This window comes from Sparus aurata, chromosome 5, assembly GCF_900880675.1.
Source record: "Sparus aurata chromosome 5, fSpaAur1.1, whole genome shotgun sequence".
Classification (NCBI taxonomy): domain Eukaryota; kingdom Metazoa; phylum Chordata; class Actinopteri; order Spariformes; family Sparidae; genus Sparus; species Sparus aurata.
This window is the reverse complement of record NC_044191.1, coordinates 6,621,963-6,644,715: the sequence shown is the minus strand read 5'-3', so window position 1 is coordinate 6,644,715 and position 22,753 is coordinate 6,621,963. Positions and strand designations below refer to the sequence as shown.

The 22,753-nt window shown below is 42.5% G+C and overlaps 1 protein-coding gene across 6 annotated transcripts in view; it reads left to right on the top strand.

Annotated features, from left to right (window-relative positions):
* ncor2 (nuclear receptor corepressor 2) overlaps positions 1-22,753 on the top strand; it is a 143,279-nt gene that overhangs the window by 111,410 nt on the left and 9,116 nt on the right. For 2 of the 6 annotated variants that reach the window (XM_030417952.1, XM_030417949.1), the window contains 18 exons: positions 1-37; positions 589-688; positions 813-923; positions 1,612-1,715; positions 5,606-5,756; positions 5,960-6,100; positions 6,267-6,359; positions 6,774-6,991; positions 7,426-7,759; positions 7,973-8,176; positions 9,395-9,646; positions 10,958-11,110; positions 11,196-11,498; positions 11,587-11,770; positions 12,757-13,247; positions 15,154-15,284; positions 16,068-16,240; positions 16,357-16,491. The exon at positions 1-37 is cut by the window's left edge and continues 103 nt beyond it. In XM_030417952.1, the coding sequence (XP_030273812.1) occupies positions 1-37; positions 589-688; positions 813-923; positions 1,612-1,715; positions 5,606-5,756; positions 5,960-6,100; positions 6,267-6,359; positions 6,774-6,991; positions 7,426-7,759; positions 7,973-8,176; positions 9,395-9,646; positions 10,958-11,110; positions 11,196-11,498; positions 11,587-11,770; positions 12,757-13,247; positions 15,154-15,284; positions 16,068-16,240; positions 16,357-16,491 (3,315 nt within the window). The remainder of the gene's footprint in view (positions 38-588; positions 689-812; positions 924-1,611; positions 1,716-5,605; positions 5,757-5,959; positions 6,101-6,266; positions 6,360-6,773; positions 6,992-7,425; positions 7,760-7,972; positions 8,177-9,394; positions 9,647-10,957; positions 11,111-11,195; positions 11,499-11,586; positions 11,771-12,756; positions 13,248-15,153; positions 15,285-16,067; positions 16,241-16,356; positions 16,492-22,753) is intronic. The other 4 variants (XM_030417954.1, XM_030417950.1, XM_030417953.1 and 1 more) reach the window with 4 other exon arrangements.

The window sequence follows — 22,753 nt, the reverse complement described above, 5'->3', positions numbered from 1 at the left end:
CATTTCCTCAACTAAGCCCGGAGGCTCCATCACACAGGTAAAAACAACACAAATAACAAAAGCATAATGTGGCTTTTTGCACAGAAATCTTGGTAGCATATTTGAAGTTTTGCTATTTGCTATATTGAAGGGACCTTTCACCCCCAAAACAAAAATGCATATTTTCCTTGTACATGTCGCACTATTTATCCATCTAGATTATTTTGGTGCTAGCTGCTGAGCGCTGGAGATGTCTGCCTTCTCTGTAAAATAATGGAAGTCAATGTTACATAGCTTTTGATGCTCAGAGTGCCAAAAATACTCAACATCAATGCCCCTTCCCGGATATCATTTCCTGGTTACTCAAGATGATCCACATCATCTCTTTGCCTTCTGTGTATTGTTACAGTGGCAGGTGTTGTTTGATAGAAACCCAGTGCCCAGTGTCATCTAGTTCTACTGTATTTGAGAGAAGGCAGACATCTCTAGGAATAACATTTCCCAAACTTACTTAAGACAAGACAAAAAGACGAGACATGAAAACCATTTAATTTGACATTTATGGAAGAGCACTGGTATCACTGTTATAACCAAATACTTGTTATTCAGGGCACCCCAGTGCAGTTGCACAGCCCAGCTCATGTGGTGGACCATGGGAAGATGCCCCCCACTCAGATGGGCTTGTCTTGGATGGATCAGAGGAAAGTGGGTGAGTAAAAATATCTGGAAGGACTCGTGGACCTCAACATAACCATATCTGACCGCCTGACGTTTCTGTCATTATGGTCTCAATGTTCATCCCATTCCTTTCCCAAACTGTTCGCACTGTACAGGAGGTCCTTTCCCCATGGTAAAGCAGGAACAGTTGTCCCCTCGCAGCTCATCCTCCCAAGCTGACAGCATGTTAACTCAGGGAATGCCTCATGAAAGTGCTGCTGGACGTGGTGGGTGGCCCATTTTTTCTTCCTTTTTATTGAATTGTCATTCACCGTGAACGGTGTTGGTGTTTTGCTTCTGCACTTTCCTTGTCCTGTCATGTGGACAAAGAATGCTCTGCTTTTTCCAAGTTCTCCTGCATCATAGATATCTTTGAAGCTCACTTGTGAAAGTCAAATCATGAGTTTCTTTACATGTTGTAGTGAATAGATTTACCTCCTCAGCTAGACAGTGACCTGAAACACACAGTGAGGACCAGAGTAACTCTAGGGCTTGAAACCTTTGAATGGTCTTGTGTGACCCAGACTAGACTTCAATCTCAAATGCAAGTCGGTGGGTAGTTGAGTTCACTGAAGCTCATCTAAGCTCATCTGACTCATCTGAAAAAACTACCCAATTCCACGTGTCCAAAGTTGGTAGACCCAAACTCAAGAAGATTAAAGATTATTGCAAGTGGAGCTTCAAAACACCTATGATCTCATTCTTGCACTAGTAGTTAAGTGTTCAGACAGGAAATTAGAAATATCCATAATGATGTAAATATGTTTTACACAACAAACAGTGATGGAAACAACTTTGAGTATTTGTACTCACAAAATTGAAATTGAACTTTTTTTCAGAACTTTATTGCTAAGAAGTTTGTTTAAATTGTGTTCTACTCAATGCTATACCACATTTCTCTCATTATCTTCACAGCTTCTATTCCTGCTGTTCAGGGGGGTAGTATCACTAAGGGAATCCCAGGGACCAGAATGCATCCAGATTCCTCAATCTCCTACCGTGGAGGCTCCATTACTCAGGTAAGCTCAGCCCACAAAGTAGGGATGTATATCGTTAGGATTTTATCAATACCGATACTCCTTATCGGTATCGATACTTATCGATACTCTTATCGATACTACAACATGTTATTTTGTGTAACAAAAAAATAAAGACTTTACAAGATGTTAAAAGATTCAACCTTTTATTACCACAAGGTAATAATAAAGCTTCAAAAGAACAGAAGCTATGCAATTACAAATACTCCGGAACAGATAACCAGGACTTTCATATCTGGCGGATGCCGGAGCACAACGCAGCAATGCAGCTGAATTTAGCACCGAGCAGACAGGAAGTCAAGCGAGTACAGTTAGCAGCCTGGCTAGCAGCCTGGCTAGCAGCCTGGCTAGCAGCCTGGCTAGCAGCCCGGCTAACGCTAAAGACTGCAGCGCCGTGACAGCGGCACCCAGTTTTGTTTCTGCGACGTCAAGTCAAGGAGTTTGTTGTTAAGTTTATAGTCATTACAGTTGGGTAGACGTTCAGAAACCATCCATGTCAAAAACCAATAATAAATCATCATAAAAGTAAAAGTTTTAAAAGTACCGATAACAGTACCGTTTGTCCAGAATCTTAACGGTACCCTGGTACCGACCCAATTAGGAGCCGGTACCAAAAAGTACCGGTCCTCGGTATACATCCCTACCACCAAGCTACAGTGAGTCCTGGTGTTGCTGCAAGAATGGAGTTAGCAATCAAGCAATCAAGTTAGCAATCAAGTGTATAACTTACTGGAGAATTACTCTGGATGCTAACCAAAAAAAAAAAAAACATACATAACAAAGGTGCAAATTGAATACTAAATTAGGCCCTCATTGACATTAATAAACTTGATCGAATTTAGATTTTTTTAAAAAAGCTTAATAAGGTTTAGACATAATTTTCTTATTTTTAGTGCAAAATCTAAAATACCATTCAATATTACTGTAAATCATTCAGTAGTTTTTGTGTAATCCTGCTGACAAATCAACCGATCAACAGAGAGATGAAAACATAATCTCGATGGCAGAGGATAAAAAAAAAACTAACAAACAAAAATACACTAATTATGATGATCACAAATATGCAAAGTATTAGATAAATTAATTGCCCAGGCCTATAATCTGTCGATCCATAGTATACTGTATTAACATACACGTAAATATATGTATAATCACATTCAGTAATAGTGCAATAAAAAGTACATATGAGACACTTAAAGGGGTCTATCTTATGTTTTGCGCAATGAGGTGCACAGTGCAAGTGTCATTGCTAATAGGAGTAAAAAGCAAATGTACTTCCGCCCACCTGTGCATGTCGGTCTTAAAGTGAGGTGTAGTCATGCGCACCTATGGCAGATTGCTATCTTGAAGGAGCAGAAAGAGGCTGCTCTATAGACCAACAAAAAGCTGGTCTACTCAAAATCGCAGTCTGTTTCCTGCTATTTAAAGAGCGCATTATTCAGACAGTAAGATGTGCTTACACAGGCAGGCTCACACCCTGCATATGCTCTGATTTTATGATTTGAGAGATTTTTAGTTTATTTATATTTTCAAAATCAGGATCTTATTAATGTTCTGCAGGGCATAACAAAAGTGCAGTGCTGTTTGGTCATTGAAGAGAATAAAACAAACAATAAAATAATCCCTCCCAAGTTCACTGCAAATGAGCTATACATACTGATATCTACCTGCCACACCAAAGACAAGTGGTGAATGAGTGATTTATATCCCTTTAAATCATGAAAATCCACCAAACTGACTGAGCAGTGACAGAGTGAGGTACAGTGGGTACAGAGGGCAGTGAGGCACCAGGGTTCAAGACAAAAAGCAAAAGGTTGTCAGCAGACCCAATGCTCTGTGTTGCCCCTCCAAATACCAGACATGTCCTCACAACTACGGAAGGCTGTGGCAAGTGGTTTGATGGCCAAATCGAAAAGCATGGTGGGTAACCTTGGTCGGTTCCATGATAACCCTAAGTCGAACGGCCTTGACTGCTGGGAGTTTGTACAAATTGAGGCTGAGGGACGCAAATATAGGAGCTTAATCCATGAAGTAAAGTTTGGTCCGAAACTTTACCAACACATCTGGCTCTTTAAAGGAATGGAAGACGACAGTCAGACCAGTTTAATCTATAATTTATATAATTCCGCCCAAAACACACCAATGACTAAATCAGAGTCTTAATGTAACCCCTTTACGCCATGTGCCTCACTTTGTGCCCAGAGTATCCGCCATTTAACTACGAAATGGACTTGGACACACCCTAAAGACACTAGCGCCATGCGCACTATAGACAGTCTAAATACTTTCCCTTTTACCATACTTTTAACATGCTATTTGTCCCCATGTTTCTGGGGACTGGTTGCAAATAGTGAACTGAAATTGACATTACATTAATCTGTGTTATGGTTCATCATCATAGCAATTTATATAGCTAGTACATAAACATGTCACTGTTGTTATTTTTCATTCCTTCCACCTTTCCTGATGTTAACACTGTCTCTACCTGATGCTGTCATTGACCCATATTGTTTTAAGCCACTGCCGGCAAACTGAGCCTTCACGTTGCTATGATTTGTGCTCATATAACCACAGAGAGAACACAAGAGTTAATGAGACATCATAATACAAGCCAATTGCTGCGGCTGCTGCTGCAAGATATCCAAAACTCTAAGTGGCCATGTCACCGTAGCAACAGGTACACACTGTGCCTCATCTGTTGGCTCTTTTATTTGTCTATTTACTCTGACCCGGTCATTGATATGCCCACTGTACTATCACATCCAGCTAACATACAAGAGAAACCAAGTGCTGAGGTGGCTGTTATTATAGATTAGTAAGGAAAAGGTGACAGTGATACAAAATAATGAGCACCGGTAAAACTCCATTGTTTGTTAAGCTTGCAGTTGTATGGACTGAACGATGCTTAGTGTATGCAAGCACACATATACAGTAATGTTTGAGTTTCTCAGTGAGTAGATGAGGACTCCTTCGGTCACTGCTATCTGATCTTGTTAGTATAACCCCCATGCACTAGGTGGGCGGTGTTCCAGTGTACTCACAAGTGTCATGTTCGGTCACAGCATGGATTTTGCTGTTGCTGTGACTGCTAAGATGCATTTAGATGGCTATACAATACTGGAGTTACAACAAGTAACTACTGTTTTCCTCATTAATGTTGTAACACAAGCATGTGGAGGGAAACAAAGCACCCCAATTTCTCTGCCGTCATCTGCAAGAAATAACACAAATATGTTCATTGACTCCTACCATTCGAGGAATTGAAGACCCAGTTGATTGATTACATTTTTTAAGGAAATGACTGGAAAAACCTGTTATATTCAACGGTAAACATTTTACTTCGGACTGCTTTCTCAATGAAGGCCAGCAACGTAAAAAGCAGTTTTGCTGGTCAGTCTGTTGAACTTAGCATTAGCACATCCCAGCTAATGTGGCTAGAGCATAATGCAGCATACTGTAGCAACGTTGGATAATTTCGAATTTGGGGTGGATTGATTATTGGTCTGGCCAATAATCGGTTGACCCCTATTTTGTATTGAGAGACACTGAAGTGAAACTGGTTGTTTAATCAATCTCAAATGAGATTCAACATTCACACAGAGCAGTAGATTAGATGTGACGAAACTGAAACACAAGCTCAGCTGGCTCTGCTGTTAACTTAACGCAACAGTTCACTCTGCTCCATCATCCTCACCAGTGGGCTTTGTGTGTCTGTTGGTGTGGTATGTAAATAATAAATACATTAATATATTTTGGGTTTTCTACAAATAAATGCTGTTTGGGTGCCCCAGTCTCTAAGTTGTTAGAGCATGTGTGGAAAAGCGGTCAATCGATCGCTGCATCTCTCCTAATGCCTCCTCTCTTCAACACAGGGGACACCAGCTGATGTGCTCTACAAGGGAACCATAACCCGTCTGATCACAGAGGACAGTGCCAGCCGAGCTGAGAGGGAGCGGGACGAGGCACTGACCAAAGGTCATGTGGTCTATGAGGGCATCAGCGGGCACATCCTCACATACGACCGTGAGTACATTAGCAGTTTAATTCATGCCAATAATTACTCATTTTGAGTAACAAGTGAAATAGTTTCTTTTGAGTCAAACTTGCAAGCACCATTTTCCTCCCTGATTCATTCATGCAAACGAATAGCAACTAATTCTGAAACTAAGAGATACTGATTTACCTAATTTTAGCAACATCTGTGACTTGTTATGTGTAATTTGTAGGTTCAGCTTCTCAGACTCCTAAAGATGAAGGCAGAGGCTCCGGGCAGCCTGGGGAAGTTCTAGGTCTGAAGCGTCCTTATGATGTCATGGAGGGAGGCATCTCCAGAGGACTGCCTATGAGAGATTCACTGTCTGCTGAAGGTGGGAGATGACTACACTTATAACCTATTGTCACTCTCACGAAGGACTGCTGGATATGATTCTGTTTATTTGACCCCTGTTTAATCACATTCAACTCTCATTATTGATTAAATCCTTTACCACAGTTTCACATCCTACCCTAACTTCCCCTCTTCCTCTACCTTAGGTCTGATTGGTCGAGCCATGCCTCATGACAGGGAGAGTCCACACCACATGCCCTTCAAGGACGCTCAACACATCCGTGGTTCCATCTCACAAGGTAACATGACACGAGCATGTGATTTTCTTATTTTTAACTAATAAATCTGCAGTAAAAATGAAAATCTGTGTGTCACAATTTAGTTTCCTGTGAGTAAATGTGACTACAATTGCATGAGTAGTGTGCTTAAGTACAATTTAGAAGTTTATATTTTCTGCTACTTTCCCATCCTCCACATTTATTTAATAACTTTTGTTACTAGTTACATTGCAGATTCAGATTATACAGTGTTGATCGCTTGTGACGTGTTCTGTTAGCAATCAGATGATGTTATGGGCTAGACATTTAGTGCTGACAACAGACAGAAAATTGATGCTTCATCAGGGCCAAAATAGCGCATTTTTGAAATAAATGTATTTTATCCGCAATTGGATTCAAAAAATACCTATAATTGAAAAATTATTATGATTTCAGGTATACCTCGTCATCTGGACCCTCAGGATGGCTACCTGAGGAGGGAGGCTAAACAGATGAAGAGAGAGGGCTCCCCACTGCGTGGACCTGGTTTGCTCTCTGACCCAATGAAGGGCAGAGAGGGCATGGTGCCCACGGTGAAGGAGGCGGGGCGCTCTATTCACCTCATTCCTAGAGAGGAGCTCAGACCGCCCGGCAAGGAGGGCATCATTTCACAGGTAAACAAATGCTAACAGCATATGACTGACACTCCACCACACCAGCTCCACTGCTGGTCGATCCAAAATAAACAGGTTCAATCCAGCCTTTTTCTGCCAGGTCTTTAAAAATGATGGAAAGAAAATAGGACAGATAATTAAAAATGATCAATTATTATCCATAACGACTGATGTGAAACTTCACTATCATGAGAGACTTTTCAGCCATATCGCCCAGGCCTACTCTCTACACTCTTGATCCAACTGCACTCTGTGTACATTGATGTGGGCATACAAAAATGAGCAAGTACAATCTGTGGCCCGAAAATCATCCAGATGATTACCATTGTTCATTTGCATATACTTCCAACGCTGTAGTGATACAAAACTGGTTGAAAATCGTCCCATTTAAAGTTCCCGTTTAACAAATGAATTCCTGTCATGCTTCTCCTCAGGGAACACCCATGAAGCAGGAAGCAGCTGTTTCTGGGAAACGTCATGATGTCCGCTCCATCATAGCCAGTTCACCACGTTCGTACCACAACACACCCTCCCACCTTGAGAGGGGACGCTACGAAGAGGCACCTAAAGGTCGGCCCAGTGCAGTGGTCAGTACAGCCAGCCCTATAGCCCGCTCTTCTCCCCTTACACTGGGGTCAGAGCAGGGTGGCAAGGCCCATCATAGTCCAGTGGGCTACGATGACAAAGGCAGTCTAAGGACCCCTTACCCTGGTCCCTCACATCGTGGGTCCCCTCTGTCCAGGGAGGCAAGCCAAAGGCAGCATGATGGTGGGTACATCTTGTACAGTCGAGACAGACGTTTTTGTTTGTTTCTCTTTAAAACAAGAGCTTGATTCCAGCTATACCCATACTTAAATAAATTATGTGGAACCCATGAACTCTGAATAATGGGAACCTGAATAATTAAGCCGAAATATTTCGTAATAAGATACTTTACCCCTTAAAGACCATATGATAAAATCTTTTGTGTCCTTATTTCAGGTTCCAGTAAGAATCAGCCCCAGGAGCGTAAAGGCACACCAACCCCCAGGGAAATGAGTGCTACCAAATCACCTCTCCCTGGTGTTCCAGATCAACAGACATACGAGCGACTGCTGCAGGGACTTGGAGCTGCAGACGTGTACCGTCAAATCCCCTTAGCCTTCGATCCTGCAGCACTGCCCCGCGGCATCCCCATCGACCCAGGTACAGACACAGTCAAGTTCGGTAAGGTCATGCCCACTCTCTCAGGTGTTTGATTATTCTGGCCATATCAGACCTCAGCTAAATTGAAGTTGGGTAGAGCTTTGCTGAGAGTTTTATAAGTTCATCAAAATTCATGTTCTAAATAGGATTCTTCAGATACAGATACCAGTGTGGAAAATCCCTCAGATGTTGCCTAAAATGCTTGAATTGCTATCGGCAGACACACAAATCTAAGCACTGATCCCATACCACATAATTAATTTATCAGGAATGGACCCTGCTAATTCTAGCAGCATCTAGTAGACATGTGCAACTTTTCAGATTTTTTTTATGCACAAATAGCCAATATAGGCCTTCTCTGAACTGTTCCTGCATCAAAAAGTGCAACGTTGTCTATTATTGAGGACTTAGTGTTGGTGCAGAGAAAGTAGTGTGGCAGAAATCTACTCAACTTTTGTCACAGTGTAGCACATCCATTGCATTGACCAATCCAAATTCCATCAAATCTGTGTTTGGTCCATCTCCGATTAAAATATCCAGGTAGTTTTCAGAATACAACACTCTGTGATCAAGTCCAAATCCAAGCAAGTCCCCCCTTCTTCTAATCCTTCGGTTAGGAACACTAAACTTTTATCTGTTTTGTGTTTACAACACATACATGTGTGATTGCAATCGCGCATGATTACCACCGGAACTCATCTGTCTCAACACTCTGGCCGTCCGGCTGGGCTGCACTCAAAACACAGCCAGTCGCTGCTGATGGGCAAGAGAACATGGAGCAAAACCGTACCGGAGCTGTTCCGCAACACACATTCAACCACTGGAATTACGCCATCACGTTGTGCAGCATTGCTGCGTCAAAGAAACCTAAGTAGTTACTTCCTCTGTGCCAATGTCAGATGGTTGTCGCTGAGCTGCTGTAGTTCAATGGATATATATATATATATAGTCTCCCTCTGAGTTTTTGAGAAACTTGTAGTGAATTCATCCATTCACAGACAAAGCAAATGTAAAATTGATGCATGTCACTTGATGCTGACGGATGGAATCTAATCAAAAAATAAAAAATAAATACAAGAGAATCGAGCAAACCGAAAAATTGTTCAAGGTGTGTTTAGGGTTAAATAGTCTTTAGATACCCATGTAGTCTTGAGAGGGCTTCTTGTCAAGAAACATGTGAAAACGTCGACATTATGATTTTCTTCTCTTTATACTCAGCAGCCTACTACCTGCCTCGCCACCTAGCCCCTAACCCGGCGTACCCTCATCCCTATCCCTACCTCATCCGTGGTTTTCCTGATACCGCGGCGCTGGAGAACCGCCAGACGCTGCTCAACGACTACATCACATCCCAGCAGATGCACCAGTGGCCTGCAGCTGCTGCCATGGCCGCCCAGCGCTCAGACCTGCTGAGGGGCCTCACTCCTCGAGACCAGCCCCTTCCTCTGCCCTACTCTGCAGCCCCACGTGGTGAGGCTGACATCACAACACTCACATCTCTCTTAGCTTATCTGCACTTTTTAAGCTGTTGGATAAACTGTTCAACTGATGGAACATTTGTAATCTTTGCCTGCAGCTGTACCTACAGACAGATTGTTGGCTGCATTTCATTAATTCATGACACCTTGTCCCTCCCACTGCAAATTAGGTGGATATTTTTTTCTTTTTTTTCATTTCTGTATTATATGTGCATGGAAAATGTTTTGCTAGAGTCAGCTTTTGGTATATTGATTTTTTTTTCTCTCTAGCCATTGATGCCTGATTTTGATGGTAATCTGAATGTTGCCCAGCTTTGGTATTTGTCTGGCATGCACACACACACACACACACACACAAGTTGTCAGCAATCAGCTGGTGTTCTGCATCAAGCAGCAGTCAGTCATTTCTCTGCAGGAAAGATGGCCCTTGCATATAACTGAGCTGTCTGTACAGTACAAAGACACATATTCTGGAAGGTGGGGCTACATGAGACTAGAGAAAAGAGCTTTGGTATTCATCACCAGAATGCACTGCACTGAACCAGACCAATAAACACACTGATGGGCAGTGCTTGGTTTTGGCTCAGAGTATTACAGCTAAACAGTCCACTCAAATTGGCTGCTGTTGGTTTATAATCTTTCTCTATTGCAGCTACATAGTTTGCTAGAACATGTTTCTGAAAGGATTTTAGGCAGATCAGAATCTGGTTATATAGTTTACCAGCCCTGCGCAGACAGTTCGATCTGAGTTTGGTGAGAGGCTCCTTGCTTGATACAAGAGAGATGTTCTGTAGTCAACACAACATTAGTCTCACAGATGACTTGTTTTGGCAGATTTTTGCCGGCATAAAAGTGGGGGTGCTCTGAGTGCAGGAAAAAAGGAGAGAAGATTAGTAAGTAGTAGCTGAAAAAGGAAATATGAATAGTGTGACTAAAGCAGAATCTAGTTACAGCCAACTGTATTCTTCATTTTAATTGCTCTGTGATCAATTACATCTTTTTTCCAGGTGGCAAAGACTTATTTCTCTTCGTCAATCCATTGTTAAAATCCAGTACAAAACTAAATTATTAGTCTGATTTATCAGATGTAGACTGTTGGTATAATGCCTTTCATTGGGCACCTATTCCCGAGCTTTCTTTTGCTATCTGAGTGTGCTGTTATCAAAATTCCTCTGAGCTAGCAACCTACACACTAACACTGGAAAGTTACTTTAACACAACTCCTCTGGACCACAACACATCTGGAGTGGCTGTCCAGATGTGTTGGACTTTTCTTTACCCTTCTCTCCTCTCTGTCCCATAGGGATCATCGATCTTTCTCAGGTGCCACACTTACCTGTCCTGGTCCCTCCCTCTGCAGGGGCAGCTGGCTCCCCAATGGACCGCATCACCTACATCCCCGGAGGAAGCGCCACCTTCCCTGGCAGGCCTTACACCACCTCCCCCATCTCACCTGGTAAATATAAGTTCACATTTAACTCACCGACAGATTAAATATGTTATTGTTTGTATAATGTTTTTTTTTCTCTTTTTCTGCACAGTTGGGTCCTCGCACATGAACAAGATGCCAGGCTCATCTTCAGAGCGAGACCGTGAACGAGATCGCGAACGAGACCGTGAACGAGACCGCGAACGTGACAGAGAGAGGGAGAGAGAACGAGAGAGGGACAGAGAGCGGGAGAGAGAGAGGGAGCGTGAAAGGGACAGAGAGCGAGATCGTGAACGAGAACGGGAGAGAGACCGGGAAAGGGACCGGGACAGAGAGCGAGACAGAGACCGGGAACGTGACAGAGAGAAGGGCGGGTCACTTGGGAACGTGGAGCACGCCCCCATCTGGCGACCAGGTCTGGAGCAGATAGAGTTGTTTAATTTTTAAGAGCAGAAATGTTTTTTGAGGGAATTAAATTAGATGAATGTGTTTGTGACTCTCAGGTACAGAGCACAGCTTGGCAAGCAGCAGCAGTGGTGTGAGACCATCTTCACAACCTTACAGCCACCAGCACTCCCCCGTGTCCCCTCGCACCCAGGATAACGTGCAGCAGAGGCCGAGTGTCCTGCACAACACCGGGGGCAAGAGTCTTTCTGTCAGCGAACACTCCAGCTCCTCTGTGTTTCGGTAAACTGCTTTTTACTGTTTTTACAAGGATAAAACTGGGACATTTACCAGAGATGATTTCTCATTAGCTGGATACTTATAGGTGTAGGAAATCCTTGGAAACCCTTGAATAATAGCGTGGTGTTATCATAGTTTGAGAAGTGCTTGGATTTAGGCCCTGTTGACATATCCATGAGTATTTCGTAAAAACAAAGCTATCAGACGCATGTTAACAGCATTTTAAGAGTTCCTTTCATAACTAGAGTGGCACTCAGTAGAGCGCATACCTTCACCAGGGCCCAACAGTCCCTTTTGATTTAATCAAGCTTCCAGTATCAAACTTGATAGCCCTGTATCACTCTGAATTTGAAACCACCCAAAACTGCTTCACAATAATTCAAGATCACCAGATTTGTAACAGTGAGGACAAAAGGACAGAAAAACATTGCAGATGGAATCCTAATTAGATTACACAAATGTTGAAAAATGCATTGTTAAAGAAGGTGAGACAACATTTCTGGATTTGTCCCTTTTATCTGCGTCCACACCGCAAGATAATCGGGTCTTTTCTGGGCTGAGAGCCATCTTCCATAAAAGTTTTGTGGAAATCTATTCAGATAAGATCAACAACTAACAAACGGCACCGTTGAAAATATAACCTCCTTAGCAGAGGTAATAAATAGTTTTATCTAGGCTCAAATAAGTCTTCTTACAGTCAGGTCACACAGTTTGAAATATGAAACTATTTAGTGTTTTAATTCTTCGCCCTTGTGTAGACAGCCATCACAAACATAGTTCTGGTTGTTCATGGCACAATAATATCTGATTAAATGTGATTAAGTGAAACAATGATATATATGTAATCAACCACACATGTAAGATGCTGGAAAAGCTTAAAAGTGCTTGAATTTGAGTATGCTAAAGGTGTGGGACTTTGTGAAGCTAGTGGAGCTAGGTGAACATTTTGATAGGCTTGTTTACTAAGTATCTTTTGTTTGGCCTGCCAGGTCCATGCCCTCAGGGCCGGCGCGCTACCAGGGTTACCCCGGCCCAAGAACAGGTGTGCCCCCTGAGGCCTACCCACCTGTCATAGACTCAAGTGTGGCCAAAGATCAGAGTCGTGATGGAGGCAAAAACAGGGGAGGTCTACCCAAGCACATGCAGGACCAACACGGGCCCCCCAGTAAATCTGATCCCAAGCTGTCCAGCCCCAGTCCAGGAGGAATATTCCCAGGTTCCTATCCCTCGGCTTCAGGCCGGCCGCCTCATCTGCTCCCTCCCCAGTCGGATAACCCTCCTGGCCGTGGAGAAAGCGGTACACCTAGTAGGGAAAAGACTCAAAACAAAGCGATGTCCATTCAGGAACAAGAGCTCCGAGCACTCGGTAAGACCACCATGACTGCGGCCAACTTCATAAACGCGATTATTATGCGTCAAATTTCTTGTGAAACGGGGATGCCAGAGACGGGTTCGCTTGTTGCCAGCAGCGCCATTGATGGTAAGACGCTCTGGATCCCAGAGTCCCTCTCATCACCGAGACCCTCCCCCGTCAGTCTGTGGCCTCTTGCACGCTGTGGTGGTTTACATTATCAAATCAGCCCAATTCATTTACATTTATTTTCCTTCAATACTATACTTTTTTATTTTTTTCCAGTTTTAATTATTAGTTTTCTTAAAAACTTAAAGACCACCAAAGGTGCCATCTGGAAAACCAAACCTCTCGCTAATCCAAATTGTACTGACTGGCTGAGATTAGATGAGAAGACGCATTGTAAAACCTTCAAGGACCATTGATAAAATATAAATGGCTGAATAATTTTCCATGAAGAAGATCCTAGGTGTCCTTTAAGGAGTCATTTTTAAGGTAGCTGAAGCTGTGGGACATTAGGGCAGACAATCCTTAGCTGCTTATTTTCTTTTTCTTTCTTTTTTTTTTATAGGTTGTCACATGATTTTAACATTTGCCCCTCCCCCCCTTCCATTTGGCTGCTTCCTTAAACACGCACGTGGGCACTACAAGAATATCGTAGTCTCTTGAAAAGCATTTCACTGCAGGAGGCTTGTATAAGACCTGTTATTTCCTTTCATACATGCAGTGGCTCTTCTTCACTGATCACTCCTGAAGATCAGGGGTGTCGAGCTAATACTCAAAGGTTGGCATCTGGTTTTCATTCGAGGTCAGGGGTCCTGAACAATTACAAAAAAACAAGTAATTATTAAATGTCACATCTCATGTCTTTTGTATCCAAAATTACTACTTAGGATCTGTTGTATAAGAATATGGTTGAGTTTGCGGGTAACAATTTATTAATTTTTTAAAATCTGCTGATGTAGAAATGAATGGGATATAGTTATTAATCTATAGTCTTAATTGTGAAAAGGGCTGTAGTGAATAAAACAGGAAAGTAATGACAGATGTAGGCCTGTGTATTTCAAAAAGTTTCTACTTCCCACCAAATCTCTGCATGTCTCTATTTTTTGCTCACTTCAACACATTTCTATCAATCAAACTCCTGGGAGTGCGCCCGTCATATGGAATGTGATTTTGTTTTGTTGTTTTCCACTTGGAGAGTGATCACATCTGTATACATTACAAACCTGTAGGGCAAGAGACAGCTGCATGCTGAGGACAAATGAGTGTTGTGGGTTTGAAAAAGGCAAAGGGAAGCATGATTCTCAAGAGGACAAGATCAATCAGCTAACTTATTCACAGGACATCATCACCTTGCTGTTGTCATGCGTTCACAAACTAGTTCCAAGAAGAGAAGTGAAAGCGGTTGTAGAAATGAACCCCAAGACTAATGTGACTCTAAAAACTGCAGCATCCTGTCCCTCTGGAGGACTAGTTCTATTCAGTCAGACTTGCCCCCTTGTGTTTAATTTACATCATCTTCTGCTCAGATAAATAATGTGGTGCAGGAGTTGTGTATGAAAACACTGACGCAAGAGGTAAAAACATCTTTTAATAGATGTATGTTTCTCAGTTAAAACATGAATGATATTTATCTGTTCAGCACAGAAAGATGGTTGCAAGTACATCAGTTATAAAATGATATTCTGTGACTTCTTCATTTGAGTCACTGATGCAGAAGCATTCAACACTATGCTTGCTAGCTCTGTATGCAAAGAGCATATTAAAACTGAATAAGAGATCGGAATTAGCCTGTCATATGTTTTCATGTGCAGATGCTACATGAAATGTTTAAATTGCACGTCCACCATGAGTCCTTATGGATAGGCAGACATTTCCTAAATACGCATGTTTTGAATAGCACATTTTCAAGATCAACAAATGCTGAAAAACAAAACTAACTTTTACGTGTGTGTGTGTGTGTGTGTGTGTGTGTGTGCACGTGTGTGTGCACGTGTGTGCACGATGTGTATTGTTTGGATTTGACTCTCAGCTCAACAGAAGATGGAGCCTCACAGTCTGTACCGTCCTCCATCTGAGGAAAGACTGTCTCCAGGCCAGCAGCCACCGTCCCCCTGTGTTAAAGGCAGCCAGAGGGTGGTCACCCTGGCACAGCACATCAGTGTAAGTTCACTCAACCACTGTGTTACAAAGGCAGTACAACAATCTTGCGTGTAATCCTTTATTATTAATATAGATTTATGCTTTTTGTTATTTTCTGTTGTAATTATACAATGTTTAAATGTGTGATGTTAATGTAAAACCCAGTCCAAGTTTCAAATAATGAGGTGAAGTATGTTACAGCAGTCCTAGAGTTTCCCATGTGGCTCTACTGTTGGTGTGACCTGGCTTCTGTCCAAAAATAAAAAAGCCCAATTTGACCCAGACATCCTTAGAAAGGGCAGAGTAAAATAGCCAGGTGTATTGATAAGTAGGCAGGCTTTGTTACTCACTGATTTAGTAGAAAGAATGTTGGTTGGACCGTCTCAGGTCCCAGGGGTAAGAGGAAACGCATGTCAGTGAGTGAACAGACTTCTGCTGTTATCTGGGGATAGTGACCGGGGATAGTAATGCCTCTTCCCTTTTTTGGTTTCACTTCCTTTCTGCTGGAATTGGGCCCTTCTTTCCAGGGAAAAAATCAAGCCCGGTGGCAGACTCTTTGTGAAAGTGTGGTTTATAGGAAACCAATCTATACATGGACGGTGCCATTTTGCTTGGATTTTGTGCTGTGCGATCAGTGTTTGCTCCAGCAAAACATGTTTTCACTGTTTTAAAGACACTTTATTCACAATGTAAAACTGCTCTGCTGGAGTCCCAAAATAACAACATAGAGCTGTGAGGATAATAGGTCCTTGTAATTGTGCTAAACAGAATATGTTCATTTCTCATGTGGGTATGTCTAAACAGGAGGTGATAACTAAAGACTATACCAGGCAGAGTCAGCAGCAGCAAAGCTACCAGGGCTCTCCTGTCCTGGACTTGACCCGTCCACCCAGTGCCTCCCTGCCCCAACCCACCTCACAGGATTCTGGCCAGGGGCCCCGATACCCAGAGGGCCTTGGAGAACGCAACAGAGACCGGTAGGAAGAACTCTGGAACAAGACAATACGCCTGCTTTACGATACATGTCTTCATGTTTTTTTAACCGAAGTTACTAAAGATTCATAGCAAATACCTCTTTTTGTAATCTCTGCAGGTCTCCTCCTCAGCACAAGACCTCACCTATCAGTGTTTCAAATGATGGCATCGAACCAGTGTCTCCTGCTGGGGCCAACTCTGAGCCTGAAGTCCAGGGTGGGATCTCCTACGCCAATGAGCATGGAGAGCAGGGGTAACACTCACATTACCTTAGCTCTTCACAGAATCTGCTACAGTCATATTTGATTGTTTGTAGGTACTAAAGTGGGTTCAGACACATGATAGCAACATCTCTCTATAAAAGCAAGGAATCTCTGTCTGTCTGTCTGTCTGTCTGTGTGTGTCTAATATCTCTGCGGATCAGGATCAGACTGACCTGAGACTTACAACATGGCTGCTGCGTCGTTCAAGGGTGTGCGACTTCGCATTTGTTTGGACTGCAATGATACTATGAATAAATTATTTCAGAAATGCTTTACAAATCGCGAGCATTGTCCACCGGAGCCACCACAGTCACGTGCGCACCAGAGCCAATCACTGCACACCGTAGCCACGTGCGCACCAGAGCCAATCACTGCAGAGCCCACCGCCACCCCCCATCTTAAGAAACAAGCGGATTTATACCTGCAGCGGCGCGAGCTGGACCGGGATTTTGCCGGCGGTTCCGTCCGGTCTGTTCTGTGCATCTAAACTGACTGCTGTGGATTAATCAGACTAAAAGAGTCCGGACCGAGTCTGTTCGGGTCTGAGGAGATCCGGAGACACGCGGACAACAAAGTGGATTCGGAATCTGTGGATGTTCGTGTGTAGCTAGCTGCTAGCCCACACGGCCCACCTCCCGAGTCGACGGACCGGACCCACCTTCACGTCCAAAACCGGACTTAGGGTAAATAATGTCCGCCACGCTTTTTTCGCGAACATTGCCGTCTCGTTTGCTTTGTGTCTGGTGCAGAAGAAACGGTAAAAACGGGCTTTTGTCACGAAAGTGTCCGCAATAGAGATCGTGAGTTTTGAGAGATTTGTGACATAGAGCGTGTTTGGAGTGTATAGTTAGTATGTAATGTAGTGTTTGGTGTAGTGTGTTTAGTGTGTAGTGGAGTCGGTTTTTTGTGTTGTGAGTCAAAACAAGGAGAAGACTGTTGAATGTGGAGCAGGCAGGAATGAGCTGAGGAGCCTGAGGCATTGCCTGCATTTAAATGTAAATAGTTACATATAACTTTGTAAATTCAGGGCTTTCCACTAAGACACAGACTAGCCAGCCATAATACATAAGTAGCCAGCCGGGGGGGGGTAGTACGATCTTATACACTGGTCTTAAATGTAATAATAATAATAATAATGTTACATCATTAATATTATTATTACATTATCATTATTATTATTATTAGCCTAAGTGTAAGGCAGCCTATATTACTTTCTCAGACATTTGCTCTATTATTATTATTATTTTTATTATTATTATTATTATTATTATTATTATTATTATTATTATCAGCATCAATATCTACTCTATATATTATATTATTATTATTACAAAATATCGCATCTTCTGTTATTCATTAGTGTAACTAAGTATGCCAGACGCTAATGCACCAATAAAAACTGTGATTTGCGCACTGAGGCGTTCTGGGCTTGTAAATATCTTATTGTCGGTGCATGACACCTTCACAGTCTGCAGTGGTGGTTACACAATTAAACACTCAGTGAACGTTTCTCCCTTAGCAACTAATGAAAATACACTCTTAGAGTCCGTTTGGTTTCATTTGTACAACCGACAGTGTTTTTTGATGCCAGCACGTGTCGCAGGTATTGCTAAATGGACGCTGGAAGAGAAGAGTGGATTACCGGTGACAAAATAAGCGTATTATGGTGAGCCCTGCTTCTCGCCTCCGACGGCCGACACACTGACTCCGCTGAGTGCGCGCGCACACCGCGTGTCGGGGCCGCGGATGAGTTTCTCTCCCTTGTGATCAATGAAGTCTGCGATGATCGGAGTAATTTGTGATTATTATCAGTACAAGCACAGCGAATCACAATTTTAATGAGTGCGGTTCAGTTTGACATTATTGTCAGTCTGTTAGAAAAACATTTAACTTTATTAAAATCGAAAAATAATAGTCATTAAAGTAGCCGGCTGGAGTTAACTGTGTAGTCGGCTATATGGCCGGCAGCCGGCGCTTGTGGAAAGCACTGAAATTTCACTTATGCACAAATTTTGCAAACAACAATTTATATTTGCATTATAACTAATGCAATTGGTTCATTAAACTGTTTGTGGTTTTCACAGTAAAAAATCTAACTTTTTCCTACTCTGATTTTGTTATTTTATGATTTTAGGTCCATAGTGTTAATATAATATGTCAAAATGAAAAAATAACTGTACAGTCACACATGTGAGGTTGTGCTGAAAATAATGACATCAAACAAGGCAAGGTAAATAGTTTTTAAGGTGAAATATAATGGTATAATCAAAAGTAGTCAAAAACAGCCAGTTATATCCCTGATGTCCCACCTTCAAACACCACCTCATTTGGCCATCCATGAAAAAGCTACTTAACCTCCCACTTTTCTAAAGGAATACATGCTTCCTACGGGCAATGCACTAGTGTAATTAAACTCTGTTTATGTTCAGTATATAAGGGACATAGTTTTTGATGCTCAGATAAGCAGGGCTGTATCTTTCCTGTAGTTCAGTGTTTAATGATGCAACGCAGGCAAGTATCTATGTTTACACCTACATCTAATTGAAAGCTCAACCTTTAGATGACTTCTACCCCCTCAGATGATAAACAGGTGAGACGTCTCCACTATGTTACACAGATTTCAAAGCTAATGTGCACCAGTCTCCAAACGTAATCAGTAGGTATTTGTGGTGTTTTCTACATTAGCACTTTAGCCGCGGTGAGTCAAACCTAGCCGCGCTGATTTACTTTTCCATCACCAGTATTACTGCAGTGACATCTTGCTACTACAGCCAACCCATAACAAGCACCCGTCTCTCCCTCTAATCGAAACTCAACTAATGACTGTGCAGGAAACTGGTGAAAACATGTTCCCTCTAATACTGCTTATTTAAAAAAGCTTTTAAATTGCTAAATAAGGGGGGGCTTTTATTGTGTAGAAGTTATAGTAAATTAAACGTGTTTGTAACTGAAATAACAGAGTCACTTTGTTAGCGGTGATTCTTCAATAGTACTGCGTGAAGCGTGTCACTGGACAGACCTTCAAGCAGGTCGCCCAGTTGTGGTAGAAATGCAAAACCATGGCCGTACTGATTCAAACCAAGTAGAGGCAGGCTGGCAGATGTGATGGAAAAATGGCATTGGCATATATCGAATTTTCTTGGTCATAGCGATATAAACATGTGCGATAAACACATCGCAAAAGACTGCCTGACACGCGATGAATAAGAAAAATCATTTTGTTTACATGCGCCATGCATGCACTAGGGGTGGGCAGATCGATCCAAATATCGATAGTATCGATACCAAGGTGAGTATTGGTATCAGATTGATACTAGCGTGATGAGATCAATATTTTTGTTGTAGTTTCTCTTCTATAAGTTAGGCAAATCACTTGTTTTTCTTCAAAGAGTTTGTGTGAGCGCAGCGTCTCTCTTATGTGCAGCGCTCCTCTCCACCTCTCTCACTCCGCTCACTCAGGTTCACTATGCTCCTCCCCTCCCCTCCTGCGCTGCCTGCCAGAGCAGAGACGGAGTGGTGACCCTTAATGATGGCGGAGAAGAAGAGGAGTGCTGTTTGGAGTTATTTTACTGTTTAAGACAGATAAAATGCTACCTGTGACGTATGCAGGAAAGCAATAAGTTTATGTGGTAACACCACTAACTTGTATACACATTTAAAAGCACCACACCCAAAAGTTAATGCTGAGCTGCAAAGCAAACGGAGGGAGGAGAAGGAGGAGGGAGCTCCCCAAACCCGAACCAGATCCCTGGCACAGAGACAGGCATCACTGTCAGAGGCCTTTCAACAAAAACCTCAACAATATCCAGATAGCAATTTCTAGAAGTGAAAGTTATTTCCAGCATTAATTAATGTTGTTAGTGTAACTGGTAGTCAACGATGTAATAATTAGCAGAGTGCTTAAACTATTATGATATATTCAGACAGCTGAAATAAATCTTAATTGTTTTACTGGAACTCAAAAATATATGATTATATTTAGATATATAGCCTACCTCATACCTGAAGTATGAATATGGCAGAGTATAATTACCCTTTTGTAGCTGAACATTAGTATTCCTATTTAGGCTTCATGCAGATAGGTTATAGATTTAATTATGTTAAATATTATTTTCTTATTGGCTAAAATCTTTGTCCTGTGTTTTATTATTATCATAATCATGATCAAGTCAATAAAGGCAAAAGTACAAAATCATTCAATGATAAGTCATTTTCAAAGAAAAAGTATCAGTATCGGTATCGGCAATACTGGCACTTTAATTACTTGGTATCGGATAGATAACAAAATTTGCAGTATGGCCCACCACTCCATCAGACGGAGCCCTGGATGCAAGGGCCAATCAGATGAATCCCCAGCTTGCCGTTAGCTACCCTGACAAAATTAATCGGCATCAGTTTGGTGGTGATTGCCAGGTTATGATGGCTGAGTGAGGAGAGAAAAGCAATGAAAAGGGTCGACGAACACCTTGTTGTGAAAAGAAACAGCACTAAGTGTGTGCTGATTTTGAGAGTATGTATGTATCCAGGAAATAGTAGGACGAACAAGTGTGCACCCTTGATCACGCTACTAAACTGTTACAGCGAAACTCTCGCCAAAAAGCAACCAAGGCTTTATTTGGGATTGAATATGAGTCAAACCTTCGTGTAAAAGCATAATTATGACGAAAGAGGCACTTGTAAGATTTACCGTAGTTTTGGTTTTGGGCACGTTAATTTTGAACGGGAGAGCTAGGGGCATGACACGCTAGCATCAAAATCGTTATTTTTAGAACACTAAGAAGGCTCGACACAACATGAAACTTTGCTCGTAGCATCACCAGGGTCTCTACTCATGAACACAAGCATTGAGAACATTGTTTGTGTACACAGAGTTTATGAAAAAGAAGGTTTTTGAACTACTCACGTTAGCTGCTGCACCTCCTGCGCGTCGCCGTCATGCCAGAGTGCCAAGTGTCGATCCCTGAGTGCGAAACTATGGCGGGTGGATAGTGCCAATGCAAGGATTACCAGGAGAAGGAGAAGGAGCAACCTCCCCTTCCGTCACCGCCTGACCGTGTGGATTTTTGAATGGGATTGAATGGGACAGCAGATGAGACACCGGCGGCGACTTCGCGGCGAGTGCATTGAAAGAACGTGTATCGACGGCGACGTGACGACGGCGTATGTTAGAATTACTAACAAATATACGCCTGAAACACACGTCGTCACCAAAGTATGTCGTCTACAAAGTACGTCGTCACACTCAGAATTTTTTAAGATGAAAGATGCAACATGTAAGAATTGGCAGACATTTTATTTGTGTACCATTAATAAGTATATAATATAAAAGAATCAGGTGGAAACATGCAATAGACAAAATAAAGTAGACCTATTTAATAAATGTTATAGGCTACATGAGATGCTGATAAAAAACAATACAAACAATCTTAGATTAACTATGTTAATATGTTGGTTGATGGTTTCAAATAACTACTCTTGCCCTCTACGTGTGCTGAGATTAGCCTACTGTAAAGTTTACATAGGCTATGTATAAGCCAAACAGAACCGATTTATGGAGACCAGAACTGATGTGAATTAGAAAGTTGAGCGTGTGTGTGCGTGTGCGTGTGTGTGTGTGTGTGTGGGGGGGGGCATGACGGCGTAGGTGAGGCGGCGTACTTATTAACGACGACTTGCACTGGCGACGTCAGCCAGTTCAGACGTTGATGTCACACGAGAGTCTCCTGCGGTAGGGTTACCCTGGCACTATCCACCCGCCATACGAAACTACGGTAAATCTTAAAAGTGCCTCTTTCGTTTGACTCATATTCAATCCCAAATAAAGCCTCGGTTGCTTTTTGGCGAGAGTTTCGCTTTAACGGTTTAGTAGCATGATCAAGGGTGCACACTTGTTCGTCCTACTATTTCCTGGATACATGCATACATACTCACAAAATCAGCACACACTTAGTGCTGTTTCTTTTCACAACATGGTGTTCGTCGACCCAAATAAAGCCTCGGTTGCTTTTTGGCGAGAGTTTCGCTTTAAGGGAATGAAGTACGGGATGTTTTTAACTCCCACGTGAACGGGTCAGAGAGCTGTGTCGTGTGTGTGTGTGTGTCGGAGAACCGTGTGGCGGGCGTGTGCGTGTGTGTGCTGCTTGCAGCCAGCGACACCACAGAGAAATATGCCGTGTATGTGTGCATATGCGCTGCCAACAGTTAGTGACGGAGCTGCTCCGTCACACTGCTATATAGCGCTCAACAGTGACC